The 14,833-nt window shown below is 43.0% G+C and overlaps 1 protein-coding gene across 1 annotated transcript in view; it reads right to left on the bottom strand.

Annotated features, from left to right (window-relative positions):
- Positions 1 to 14,833, bottom strand: part of SCNN1D (sodium channel epithelial 1 delta subunit) — a 30,548-nt gene that overhangs the window by 4,959 nt on the left and 10,756 nt on the right. Inside the window, exons 2-7 of the mRNA XM_015816051.1 lie at positions 9,561 to 9,901; positions 8,839 to 9,052; positions 6,750 to 6,943; positions 3,383 to 3,486; positions 1,191 to 1,354; positions 380 to 478 (exon numbers count right to left, since the gene is read on the bottom strand). Coding sequence (XP_015671537.1) covers positions 380 to 478; positions 1,191 to 1,354; positions 3,383 to 3,486; positions 6,750 to 6,943; positions 8,839 to 9,052; positions 9,561 to 9,901 — 1,116 coding nt within the window. The remainder of the gene's footprint in view (positions 1 to 379; positions 479 to 1,190; positions 1,355 to 3,382; positions 3,487 to 6,749; positions 6,944 to 8,838; positions 9,053 to 9,560; positions 9,902 to 14,833) is intronic.

A 14,833-nucleotide genomic window follows, 5' to 3' on the forward strand; every position in this document is an offset into this window, starting at 1 on the left:
CATAGCCCAGGCATTGGGGAAAATTGGAGCTAGATATTGTTTGAAGGGGACCCGTGTTAAATATAAGCTATGTATTTATACAGTGTAGTGATGGCTGCCAACTGGGAAGACGTGAAAAAGAGGGACTACTAGACAAATTAATGGACAATAATCAATAGCTCATAATGACTGTTATCTGGAAACTGTAAAGTGATCAATATCACTTCCTAAGGAGTTCAGTGACTAAAAGGATGCAGCGATCTCTGGAATTTCCAAGAGAAATTCTTGGAATTCTGGACTTCTTTTTCTTGGTCATAACCTTGGGCCAGGGTCAACTGAGATGGCCAGGATTCAAAGACGAGACATGAACAGATAAATGAGGACCACGGCCTCTTCGTACCTGCAGCGTATATGTGCTGTTGTAGAGTAACTTGATGTTGACATCTTCCCCATTATTGGTACATAGGCCGTAACTCCCACCCAAGCGGGACACCTCGTCCTATGCCATTGGAAGTGAAAAAACAGTATTTTATTGCAATATTCGAATGTCTCCAAACCCAGCTGCTAATGCTTAGTACTGTCTGGACTAGGTTGAAATATTCTCCCTCCATGGTCTGTTTGGGAATATGCTTAATTCACTTGCCCTGGCTGGTTGTTTGGGAGGGTATATATACACACAGAGAACAGTCTAAAACCTTTATGGTTAATGGTGTTCCTCAGAGTCAACACTGAACTGTACAGGTAGTCCTCGACTTACAGTGACCATTTGAAGTTACAACAGCACTGAATAAAGTCACTTATGATTGCTTTTCACACTTACAACGGTTGAAGAATCCCCATGGTCACATGATCAAAATTCAAGACACTTGGCAACTGGCACGTACTTATGACGGTTGCAGTGTCCTGGGGTCATGTGATCTCCTTTTAGGACCTTCTGACAAGCAAAGTCAATGGGGAAGCCGGATACCCTTAACAACCCATGTGACTAACTTAACAACTGGAGCGATTCACTTAACAACTATGGCTAGAAAGGTCACAGAATGGAGCAAAACTCACTGAACCACTGTTTTGCTTAGCAAGAGGGCTCCACTGTAGTCCAAAGTAGAGGACTACCTGTAAATCCCCTGCCAGGCCTCCCCTAAAGACATAAAACTCTCCCTGCCAACATTTCCAGTTCTTGAAAGTCGCCTTTGAGAGGCCAGCAGGCCCACCTGTTTGATTCCAATGGTGCTTTCGATCCCAGGCCTGATATCAAAACCTTCGTGCTCTAAAAAGGGGGTCTGGTTGTGCCTGTGAATCATGACTTTCACGCCGGCCGTGGTGGACAGCAGCGGGATGTGGTCTTTTTGGTCCACTTTGAGAATCAGAGAGAGGCCTGTATTGGGAAGCAGGAGGGAGGGAAGGAGAAACAGGACGGCATTTTAAAAATCAGGATTCAGCAAAAGAGGGCAGGGCTTGTTTCCATCCCGCTCAGATTGCGCTTCAGGTGAGGAGGCTGATAGAAACCGAATCTTCCCTGCACGTGGCTTGCCTCTGGTGTTGTGATTGGCAAGTGTGGGAGAACACCGGCTGTGTGGGTTGTGTGTTTCGCTTGTGAATTATATCACTGTGACTCTGCAGCCTCCCATGTGAATAGTGGAGGGAGTATCTGCCTTGAGGAAGATGTAATAGTGGAGCTGCATGTGCTTCTATGTTTCCTGTACAGATCGAGGAAGTTCAGATTTCAAACAGATTAGGGATGTGGGGAAATGTTTGTTCACATTTAGTGTAATTTGCACCATCCACACATTTACATGGGCTGAAATGTTATAAATCTTCAATACACTTCTCTGGCCACTTCTATATTAAAAACGGCAGATCTCTAACCGGATGTTTTGGCCTCCCTAAATTCTGAGGTTTTTTTATTTTTGGCCACGCATAGAACTCTTTGGTGGTGACATTAGATTGTGCAAGTCAACCCTGTTTCTCCTTTTGCTTTTAATGTTTCCATTTTGGTTTCCCCTGAGCTGCCCCTCTTTATTAATATTGCCGGTGTTGTACATAACAAGTACATCTTTTATTATTTTATGCTCATTCAGGATTGTGTGCTCTACTTTATTGCTTTATTGCCTTTTTAAAAAAACTATATTCTCACGAATTCTACTGGGCATCTCCTGCCAATCTGCAAAAACAATACAGCGATGTTTTTCTAGGACTTTTAAAAACAACAAGAGCTCTGAAAGGCTCAGGGAGATTTAATGCCCGATTTACATCGAAATGGAAAATCTCTGTGACTCACTCACCCTATCTTCTTTCTTCCGATCTCTCTAGAGTAACACATTAGTTCTAAAAACAGGGTTAGCATCTCATAAACTTGCTGTCTGCCTGCTTAAACACATCCTGTATCTTATGGCTGCTATGTCCAGAGCAACCTGTATCTAGCACTGTGATCCCCAAATAGCTGCCCAGTTCTGTAGCACTGTTTTCGTTCTATCCGCCCTGCCCTCCAGATCGTTTCTCATTGTCTCTCACTTTCTCTGTTTTTTTTAATCATTAAGGTGACATGAGGTCATGGGATCCTGCTTTTCCACACTTATTAAAATCAGTCAATTTTTAGGTGTGTGTTTATGTATGTATGTATGTATGTATGTATGTATGTATGTATGTGTATATATATTGAACAACCTATAAAAGAAACTCTCCCACTGACTAGCATCTAACCCTGACGATGTCGGTAGTGTACCGACGAAAGCTTGGTAATTTTATTAAACATTTTCAGTTTATAATATTCCTGGTGCTCACGAGGGAGACTAAGATGGCCATTTCTAGCTTGTTCTGCTTTCATCAGTTAGCAGTTTACATACTAGGCAGTAATTTGCCCAGGTTCGAATCCCATAAACTGCCCAGGTTCGAATCCCATGAAGGATATGGCTAACTGATGAAAGCAGAACAAGCTAGAAATGGCCATCTTAGTCTCCCGATTTAATTCTTTAACTCTTTGTCAGAAAAAGAAATTTGGATTTAAAATGTTTCGCAGTTGCGACTTGAGCCTGCTTAACGCCCCTAGTTATGGGGCTGCAAGGCAAAAGATATTGTAAAAAGTAAAACTGCAGTATAGCAGTTAAAAATGTCAAGGTGTCAAGTTAAAAATGTCAAGGTGTTCTCAATCAGACCGGTCTGTCTGAAAAACTTCCTGTATATATATATATACAGGTACTTGTGTAATGCCTGTATCTTTTTCTTCCGAACAGTAGCAGCTTCAGGAATGGTTTTAATCAGCTAGAAAAAAATCTGCTTTCTGCTAGGAAGTTGAGCATTATGCCTGGATTTAAAAGAAAAGACCACCTCCCCCCCCCCCTACAATTCAGTTCTAAACTGAGTTTATTACTAACCCTGGCTAACCCTGGCTGACTCAAGTACATACCATAAACAATTCCTGGCTTGAAAGCTTTCCAGAACTTGTCCGTTCCATTCTTGTTAAGGGTGAAGCAGCTTCCGTAGACAGGGTGGTGAAAATGTTCGTGATCGCTGTTGGGAAAAGACACCACAGAAGACAAGAAAAATGAAAATAGTGCCAGAATAAATTTGAACTAAGCCACTTTCTGGGTCTGGTGATTGTTAACAGTGAACCGGTTTTCTCCAAATCTGGAAGGGTTTTATGTTTCATTTGTTCTGGTTGTGATAAACCACGCAAACCAGAGCTCTCCAACCTTTCCAGCTTTGCAGACTGGTGGGGGAGGGGGGGGAGAGGAAGAGGGTGGGAGGGGATGGTTCCAGGTGAGTGGTGGGCAAGTGCACATACACGCAGCTGCATTTGCACAAGCAGCGGACATGAGTGCCTGCCACTCGTGCAAATGGAGCTCGCACACTCGCCACGTCTGTGGCCCAGTTCTGAACAGGCTGTGGTCAGGTACTGGGTCAAGCAAGACCTGGGGGTTTGGGACCCCTGCTATAAACAATCTTTTTTTCATAGAAGATTGTCTCGCCTCATATACGCCCTGCAGCAATATATAGGTAGGCTGGGCTAGGAAAGCAATGGGCCTCAAGTCACCCATTAATCAAATCAGCTAAATTGGGCCCTCGTGTCCTAATCCAACACATTTTAACTAATACACTACAGTGGTTTCTGCAGGATGGGCTCTGAGACATTTTAAAAACGTGTATCTTTCTAACGGTAAGATTCAATTTAATCTAAATCTTGTGGAGACCTTGTGCAATCTGTTATATTTACACCTGCTCTGTGGATTGAGTAAAGTTCACATCTGGCAATTCCTTAGAATGTCCAAGCGTTTGTGAATTTCTTAAGTTTTGTATGGATAAGCCTAAAACAAACGTTTGCTTAGCTAATAGGCTGATAGCGTGATGGTTTTGCTTCTTGCAGTCTGTTCCTTTGTGTATAATTTCAAAACAAATTGGGCAGAGGTTGCCATTTCCTGCTTTGGCTCCACCAAAAGTGGGGAGGGGGGGGGGAAACCTAGGAAAGGTGATACTGTGTACATGCAGACATAATGAGGCAGGGTAAAAAAAAATGGTGAGGAACCACAGCTGAATTCTAAGGTCAAAAGCCACCCCCTGCAGGGTACTCGAGCCAAGTGTAATCAAAGAGCTGGCACGAAGTGAAAAATTTTCTGAAAATTCAAATGCTGATAGGCAAAAGGTCTCAGGTTGATCAGACGCCAGCAATGCTTGCTTGCTTCATCAAATCATGCCTTCTAAAGGTGAAAGGGGTTAGATGTCATTAATCTGGAAGCGTTAGAGCTAGCTAAAGGTTTGGTCAAGATCTTGCTTAGCACAGAGATGCATATATTTTCAAGGTCTGTGGATGGGATGGGAAAGTCTTGGGTGCAATCCCTGGGGAGACTCTTTAAAAATGGTCAGCAAACTTTTTGTCATATTGCATGGGCTAATCTATCTAAATCGGGGTCTCCAAACCTGGCAATTTTAAGACGTGTGGACTTCAACTCCCAGAATTCCTCAGCCAGCCGTGCAGTTTTCTGGGCTGAAGGCCACACGTGAGCTCTGAGGAACATGATGCCTACATTGTAAGAAGGAACAGGTGGAGCAGGAGAAAAGATAAACCCGGATTGCATCAATGCCTATTCTGAGCTGCAAGGGACACGCTGTTCACCTGATTACGCTCCTAGCGTGCAGTGGAGCATTTCCCCTTTCTGACAGGTTAAACATTAAATTTTCGGTATCTCTAAATATCTCAAATAAATAAGAGAAGACCGAGAAGAAAGAGGCAAGCGGGGGGGAAAGAAACCCCAAGCCAATCCATTTGTCCATCCCGGGTGTGTGTCGTTCCAGGGATACAAAGCGAAACCTATCACTTATTTGTGCAATCCGACGAGCTTTGGGCTGGGTGGCTTCGCAATAGGGGCAAAAAAGGGGAGCAAAGGTAGAAAATCCACCTTTTGACCTCCTTTCCTGTCCAGCTGAGTCGCACAAAGCCCTTGCAATGTCCCCAGGACAATGCTCTGGGCAAGTGTCAGGAGGAGTTATTTAATCAGGTGTGGGCAGGTTTACACTGGTTTTATCAGATCGTCCTCCACGCACCGCTACTATGTGGAAGGCTGATGCGAGCAGGAGAGCGTTGGGCGGCGCCCGGAATAGCGTCAGCCTCCCGTTTACCTCAAGGGACATAGGAAGCAGATGGAGTTTGGAGCAATGCCTGCGTTGTCTCCCCTTCAGTGCCCTGGATATATTTTTTTTTTTCCCCAAAGGAGAAAGCTGTCAACGCCCTGTTACGGAACTTCAGAAACTACTTGGTGCCTGTGAAACTGGTGATTTAAATAAGGGAGGTGCACTTGACAGGTGGGGTTAGAAGGGAAGGCACAAAGGGATCCTGCCGTTGTTTAGAGAATAATCCATTTTAATGATCTGTGTTCATTTCCAAAGGGGAATCAGCATGTTAAGAAACTTCCATGGTTTAATAATAGTAGTAGTAATAATAATAATGATGATGATGATGATGATGATGATGATGATGATGTTGGAAGGGACCTTGGAGGTCATCTAGTCCAATCCCCTGCTCAGGCAGGAAACCCTATAGTACCATTTCGGACAAATGGCTGTCCAGTCTCTTCTTAAAAACTTCCAGTGTTGGAGCATTCACCGCTTCTGGAGGCAGGTTGTTCCACTGGTTAATTGTTCTCCCTGTCAGGAAGTTTCTCCTTAGTTCTAGGTTGCTTCTCTCCTGGATTAGTTTCCATCCGTTGCTTCTTGTCCTGCCTTCAGGCGCTTTGGAGAATAGCTTGACTCCCTCTTCTTTGGGGCAGCCCATGAGATACTGAAAGACTGTTATCCTGTCCCTCCTCGTCCTTCTGTTCATTAGACTAGACATACCCAATTCCAGCAGCCATTCCTTATATGCTTTAGCCTCCAGTCCCCTGATCATCTTTGTTGCTCTTCTCTGCACTCTTGCTAGAGTCTCAGCATCTTTTTTGCATCGTGGTGACCAAAACTGGATGCAGTATTCCAGGTGTGGCCTTACCAAGGCCTTGTAAAGTGGTATCAACACTTCACGTGATCTTGATTCTATCCCTCTGTTAATGCAGCCTAGCACTGTGTTGGCTTTTTGGGCAGCTGCAGCACACGGCTGGCTCCTATTTAGGTGATTGTCCACTAGGACTCCGAGGTCCCTCTCACAGTTACTTCTATTGAGCAAGGTACCCCCTATACTATACCTGTACATTTGGTTTTTCTTCCTGGCTTTGCTTTCATTTCCCGACTTCGTCTCCTCGATACACCCCCCCTCCCTCCCCCCCGTAGTAGATGCAGACCTTGATTACCTTGTTCGGCACGGCTGTCCATCGTATTGGCAAGAATAGATCAGGTTTTTGATGTGACCATCACGTGGAGACATTTTAATAATGGAGGGAATCTGCGACATGATATTCATGTAGTGGAACCTGTACCACTCTTGGATAGCATCCACTCCAGAAATGTAGACCTTGTTGTAGCAGCTTTCGCCTGTTGTGTTGCACTTGGGAACAAAAAGAAAAAGAGGAGAGTAAAGATGTTCGGATTCTAAGAAGCTATAATGTAGACAATCCTTGACTTATGACCACAACAAAGCCCAAAATTTCTGTTGCTAAGCGAGTGAGTTTCGCCTCGTTTTACGAGCTTCCTTGACACAGTTGTGAAGTGAAACTCTGCCTTTGTTAAGTTAGTAACACGGTTGTGGATGGAATCTGGCCTCCCCCATTGACTTTGCTCGTTCGAAGGTCGCAAAAAGAGATCCCAGGACACCGCAAACGTCATAAACATGAGTCAGTTTGCCAAGGGTCTGAATTTTGATGATGATTCTGGGGATGCTGCAACGGTCGTGAGTATGAGAAATGGTCGTAAGTCACTTTTTTCAGTGCCACTGTAAATTCTAACGCTCACGAAATGAACTGTTGTAAGTTGAGGACTACCTGGACCAAGGTTTTGATCTTTGTTACTTCTAGAAAGCTGCTCTCCTGGGCACTGCTTCCTACAATTAAAAACCCACAAATAAGAGACAAGGGACATTTGTCACGTGAGTGGTGGATTAGCTGTCCCTCTGAACCTTGATTATTCTGGTCTAGCTTTTCTCACGTTTAGCAGACATTATTCCCTACGTCTGAGAGAGAAGAGAGAGACCAGGGTAAGAATCAACCTTTAAAAGTAGTCAGAAAACCTCTCTGTTTCCCCCCACTTTTAAATCACTTCTGCTGGGAGGTATTTCTAAATATCCCCCAGCTCTTTGTGCAAGATCAAGGAAGAGAAGTTAACACTGCTGCTGCTAACAAAACGTTGAAATTAGATTCATACGTGTACATGGACCACATAACCACACATAGATCTAGAATCCGTAGGTCAAGATACCAATGGGATCTTCTCACTCAGCCGGTATCTCATGAGCTGTCCCATGGAAGCTCTGAGCAATCCTCCTTGTGTTCCCTAAGCTGTTCTTAATTGTCAGGTTTGTTTCTAGGGTTTAAACAATAACACATGCCTTAAGCCCATGATTATTATTTATTTTACAGGTACAAAAGAAGCGAGGCTATTGTGGGAGAGGCAAGAACTGAGCTGGGGGGGAAGTGCCTTGCACTGGACTGAGTCACGATTTAAAAAAAAAAAAAATCTCCCTCTTTCATCATTATAATTCTACACTAGCAGAAGCTTGCCTCACTTCCTGAAGATCTGACGGCCTGGCGCTTCCTATCACTCCCAACCAACCGATTGATAATAGAGATGGGGTTATCTCCTTGTGATTAAGAGTTATCTAATCAGCGAATTAAGAAACTCAAGGAAGGTGGCAAGGTTACCTGGGCAAAAGTTATTTCTCTTTTCCAGAATCACTGCACTGTGAACACAGGTAGTCCTCGACTTACAACAGTTCGTTTAGTGACCGTTCAAAGTTACGACGCGCCGGAAAAAGGCAACGGATGACCATTTTTCACCCTTACACCCTTTGCAGCCTCCCCACGATCAGGTGATCAAAATTCAGAGGCTTGGCAACTGGCCCCGTTGCTGCGTCCCAAGGTCACGTGGTCACCTTTTGCGACCTTTCGAGCAAGCAAAATCAATGGGGGAAGCCAGATTCACTTAACAACCAACCGGGTTACTAACTTACCGACTGCAGTGATTCAGTTGTGGCCGGAACAGTCGTAAAATGGGGCAAAACTCACTTAACCGTGGTCTCACTTAAGAGAAATTGCGGGCTCAGCTGTGGCCGTTAAGTCGAGGACTACCTGGACCAAATGTTAAGTTCTCATTGATCTCTTGTTCAGGGGATGACCCCCCCACCCCCCAAAAATGTCTACGTTGAGAATCCTACAAACTCTAAATTTGATGCAAGTTGTCAATAAAGGAAGGCATTGCAAAGGGGGGGGAGGGAGGGGTTCCACTTACCAGCCGAAAACCCACTTTCCCGCCCATCTTCACTAGGGCGATATTACGATCCAGGTGAAACTTGGAGCGGTTGGCCTTGCCAGGATGTTCTTCGGAAAAGTCGATACTGACATCTTCTAGAGTGCTCTTAGGAATGTGGAAGCCGTATAAATTGTACAAGGTCTCTCGCGCTAGGTTGTCCAGCTTAGCTATATCTTGATTGACTGGGCTGATCCTGGGAAGATGGTAGACATGACAAAGCCTCCAAGATCTTGTTTGGGAGGAAGTACTATCCTATTCCCTAAACACCGTAGTATGCTGGGTTATGCTAACCATCCCATTAATTAAGCTTGATTAATCTCCAGGAACCTTGGCACTCGTAGTCAACAATCCTCAAGAGCTAAAATCAGTTCAGCTGTCTAGAGCCATAACACTGGCCTCATTACGCTCTGATCCCCAATTGGCTACGACGCCCATATAAATTTATTTATTCAATCCGTAAGCTGCTTCAGCTCTCCAAGTGACGATAAGAGAGGGACGCTATAGAGAGACTAGAACCAGGTGAAAACAGTAAAAACAACAACAGTGTAGATTATAAATCAGAGGAGGAAGCCCCGAATACTAAAGAATAATATCCTTGGGACAACTATAACAATGAATATAGTGAGGTAGGGAAACTACTTCGGTTCAATTTCCCAAAATTCAGAAGGGGTGAGGAGTGGTGGTGGTGGGGAAAAACTCACCTATATGGATTCAAAGTGCAAAGGGTGACGGCAGGGAACATCTTGGGTTCTGAATGAACAGACATGGACATGACGACGGGATAGGCCCAGTACTGGTTGAAGATCAGTGCAAACTGCCAGTAGAGCATAGCAAAGCTGGTTAAGAAAAGCAGGGCCCAGAACGCGGTCTTCATCTTATTGCTGTTTGAGCAGACCAGGCGGATGGTGCCGTGGATCGTGGTGTTTAGACAGAAGAACTCAAACAGGTCCTTGAAAGAGCTGTAAAACTCAATCAGGGCTGCGTCGTCCTCCTTTGCTTCTGCCTCTGCGTCTTTCGGCAAATCTTCCCCCATTCTGTAAACCTGGAACAGAAATTTGGAATTCTCAATTAGGGCAACCCGGAGGCAAATGCCAGAGTCAGGCTCTCTTTCAGGGCTTTATAATCCATCAGTCCTCTTTCTTTATTTCCCCCCCCCCTCTTCAAATTTGAGAATTCCCAAGCCGTGTGATTAATCCAGCGGCTGGAATCTACCTTGATGTCTGTAACAAGTCCTCGTTCTTACAAACCTCAAATAGGTCCAATAATTGTCCCGAAGAAGGAGTGAGGAATTTAAATCACAGGATACAGCTTCCAGGAGTATCGTTCTATTTCCCAGATTTCAACACTGACTGGTTACATGTGTCAGTACTAGTTGTGGATTGCAGTGTTCCATGGGTGGGCTGGTGAGATGGTTTTGGATTTTGAAAGACTTGTCAAATGTACAAAAGGAATACAGCAGCAGTCTTAAGATACAGCTGTTTCTTCACTCTTGGAACCTAGGCTAAAATCTGATTAGGCAACGTTGTTTTTTTTTAATTTATCATTTTAATATAATTTTTTTTTAAGCAGTGACAGCTGAACTGTAAAGAATAGACACCTATTTCCAAGGAGTCCTAACAACAACTAAAAAAATCCAGAGCAAAGTCTTTATAAGATACTGCTCTCTGCTGGTCGCAACTGAAGACAGCCAAATGCTTACTGGATATATAACACTGGACAGAATAAGTAAAAATATTCATACACATATTTTCAAGGCTTTCCACAAAAAAATGTTCCACCTCAGGCAAATTTGGAAGTTTCAGACTTGTATGATATAAGCTTTTTAGTTGATTGTTCTAGGAATTTCATGGCTACAGAAGCTTGAAGAAATGAAAAAGGAGAGAAGCCAGAGAAGCTACAGGGAAATGAAAGGGAGAATCATTTCCCTTTACAAATGTGTCTGTAGGAACTGTATTTTTGGAGGTGTTTGGAAGAAACATCTATATCTGGATGGCAGTTACTAAATTCATCTAATTTCCATCTGCAGTTATCATGCTGATAGCCAGCAAAACTGGAGAAAAAAAACAAACCCCTTTTTTTCTCGGTTCTGTGAGTGAGCAGAATTACAATGAATTCCTTGCAGAGAAGATCACTGTAATAAAATAATCAGTCGATATATTTGTCTGGGGGAGGGGGGCTGAGCAATATAGCCAAGAACTATGTGTCTTTTATAAAGCCCCTTCTACCTGGAAAATATTTTGTACAGCACTTACTTGGATCTGCACAAAATTAGCATCCTAATTCCACATTTGGATTTCACTACGTTCTGCTTTCAAAATGTTTCAGGCTTCGCCTTTATTCACATGGTCTAAGAACTGTTCACCTTTTCAGTATTCAGAGATTATAGTTATATAAAATTCAAAATTCTGCGGCCTTTAACATACATACAAAATGCCATCTGCTGCCTTAAACATGGAAACACGGTTTGATTTCCACTTCTTTCCTGTCCATTGATTATCTACACTTCTGTTTTTCCTCAGTAGGAAAGTTAAGCAGGATTCCAGGCAGAAAAGGAATTAGATAATAAGTTATATGATGCAAGCAATTGAGTTATACCAATGTCATCATCAGGTAAAAAAAAAAANAAAAAAAAAAACCCAAACACTTATTATTAACTGTACTGATGATAACATAATGGCCAGGACAAGTAGTTACTGAATCATCTTTGCATTTCAGACACCGTGTTGCACAAAATACAGTGATTCAAAGCCAGATTCTGCACTCATTATCCAACACTGTGACTTCTGATGTAGTGAAATACTGTTTGAGGATTCGTGCCACTTCTGATCCACCCACCAAAATTCACTAGTTAACAGGAAAAGCCCTTGATGCCATTTGGGGAGGTCATAAAAGCCCAGCCTACTCGGTGAGGTGAAATCAAAGCATCACTGACACATGATTTGATGTACAGGTAGTCCTTGACTTACAAAAGTTCATTTAGTGACCATTTGAATTTACAACCGCAATAAAAAAAAGTGACTTATGACTGATTTTCAGACTTACGACCGTTGCAATGTCTCCACAGTCGAGTGATCAAAATTTGGATGTTTGGCAACTGGTTCGTATTTACGACGGCTGCGGTGTCCCGAGGTCATGTGATCCCCATTTGCGACCTTCTGACAAGCAAAGTCAATGGAGAAGCCAGATTCACGCAACGATGGTGTGACTAACTTAACTATGGCAAGTTGTTCACTTAACAAATGCGGTAAGAAAGGGTCACTTAACAACTCTCTCACTTAGCAACAGAAAAATTCAGCTCAGTTGTGCTTGTAAGTCGAGAACTACTTGTGTACGTCTAAAGGACACATGCGAACGTTCTAGTATTCAAGTAACTTTGGGTCAATCTTTTTCTCTCTGATCGCAGTGCTCTTGTTTCTGGAGAAAGAGGCACAAGAAAGATGCACTTAAAACTGGAGAGAAACTGCACTTCTAATGGCCCAATCCTTGCCTTCTGGGCACGAGATCCTGGGTTCAAGTTCTGGCTCCACCGTTTGAAGACAGATAAGAGAGCATTTTGTGGGAAATGCTGCCCCTTGACCCAGATAAATAGGATCTAGAGCAGCAACTGGTGGCACTGAAAGCCTTGTGTACGGTTTTGTCTGTTCATCCTCCCTGCCCGTGTTTCAGGAAAATGGGTATGTTTCATGAGGAGTTTTATGTGAGCTTTGAGCAAATAAGTTCACCTAGAGAAGTACATTCGCAACCATGCTTTTACTGGGCAATTTGCCAACGTCCATCTCTCCGTTAGATGTCAGGAAAGGGCCCTCAGATGAAAAAGGTCCAGCTACTTAGCAACCCTTCTCTGCAATTCAAACTGTGGAACGGATTCGTTCATTTCTAAGAGTAAAAATAGAATAATCAGTATCTCCAAAGACACCCATCAAAGGAGCCCAGTCCTCACCACAGTCCAACCCCAGCGCTGTCATTTCTGGGGAAAGAGAGGAGCAGGTAACACTATATATAAGCTACCTTGAGCAATGCAATAAGTGCAGTTATAGGAAATGCTGAAGATAACCATGCTCTCTCCAAAAGCCTTGCCCTCTCCCTGCAACTATTCTGAGTTATGATATCATAACTGCTGCGTCTATCCTCATCTAACTACACAGCCGAGGAAGATTTCCCAAAGTAGAGAAGATTTGCAAAAAAAACATTCATTGCAAAAAATAAAACTTGGATCCGTTACTCTGTTCACTTTTTTTTTCTTTTCCCCTTTTGCCTTCCCTCAATTTTTGATTTGGGCAGTTGAAAATACGAACGTTAACAGGTTTTGTGTGTGCGGCAAGGTGAACTTCTGAAGTTCGCCGGCCCAACTGAAGTGTGTTCCCACTGGAAGTAGACACCAATGAATTTCATAGATGGTATTCTCCTGTGACTCAAAAGGTCTGAATTTAGTCTGCAGCGGATTGTAAACTAAAAATTCACGAGAAAGCACTTGTTTAAAGGGGTTAAATGCCACCATCAGGATAGTTTGCAAAATGCCAATCAACCTAGGAACCGGATTTTAGAAATGCAAATGAAACAACTCAATGACAAAAAACTAAAAAGCAGCCATTCCTGTCAAACTATTCATAAAAAAGAGAGGGGGGATGAAGAAAAGCTGTATGTTGTGATCCACTGACAACGGGACAAAGAGGAGGTTGAGAATTTGCCTCAAAATAGGCTACCCTGGTTTTCCCATAACCGACAGTTTAGAAATTTATAGATTTATTGAAATTCCTGGGCACCGGCAGACGTTAACTATGATACCCATTATCTCAGTTGACAAACCCAAGTGAGGAGATATGCATGCCATTAAGCTGCTAAAGATAAAGCCCTAGAATATATCTGAGTAAATATATTATTCTGAATTTGCAAAGTTGTAATCCTATTAGAGACCATAGGTATTTGGGGGGGGGAAGAGGTATTCTATTGCCCTGTAAACCAGTGGTTCTCAACCTGTGGTCCACAGACCCCAGGGGGAGGGGCACAATGTCATCATAGGGGGACTTGAAGAAATGTTATGATTATAATAATAATAATAATAATAATAATAATAATAATAATAATAATAATAATAAAGTTGGAAGGGACCTTGAAGGTCATCTAGTCCAACCCCCTGCTCAGGCAGGAAATCCTATACCATTTCGGACAAATGGCTGTCCAGTCTCTTCTTAAAAAAGTATTTAAAGGGGGTCCGTGATGAAGACACTCCTCTAAACTATATTTTGTGCTGCAAAGCTTCACAGCTTGCTGAATAGGCTTAGAAACACTTTTTTTACAGTTATTATTTTTGCTGATTTATTCGATTGATTTATATGTTTCAAAAAAAAAATCTGAGTAAAAGTTACTTTCCATGATTCCCCCCTCCCCTCCGCCCCAAGAACGTCTTCATGATCTGAGACATGATGACCCTGGCTGTGATTAGACATTTGAATGGATTTTGTGCTTTCCAGCCCCAAAACATTTTTTCCCCCTGTGGAGATTGCGTTCTTCTGTCACCTGTGAACCATCTGCTTTTTTGCGGTGTTCTGGGATACTCACGATGCATTAAAACTCATAACATACTTTATATGTTCAGTGTATAAGAGTAAAAAAAAGTATTGTTGTTTAGACCAGGGGTGCCCAACTTTGGGAACTTTTAAGGGCTGTGGATTTCAACTCCCAGAATTCCCCAGCCAGACAAGCTGCCTGAGGAATTCTGGGAATTGAAGCCCACAAGCCTTAAAGTTGCCAAGGCTGGACACCCCTGCTTTAGACTGTCATCCCAAAAACTGTGGTCAGACAAAGCAAAGTTGATGCAGGGGGGGAATTGTGTTAATATGATGTGGAAAATAAAAGTAACTTGTATATGGCAGAATTCACTCATTCCAAGCCCCTTGATTAACCGCTGGGTCTATCCTTGATTGTAGTTAACAGTGCAAAAAAAAATAATAGATCACCTGTATCCTGAAGCCAC

Source organism: Protobothrops mucrosquamatus, unplaced genomic scaffold (assembly GCF_001527695.2).
Source record: "Protobothrops mucrosquamatus isolate PMUCROS unplaced genomic scaffold, P.Mucros_1.0 scaffold397, whole genome shotgun sequence".
In the NCBI taxonomy this organism is placed as follows: domain Eukaryota; kingdom Metazoa; phylum Chordata; class Lepidosauria; order Squamata; family Viperidae; genus Protobothrops; species Protobothrops mucrosquamatus.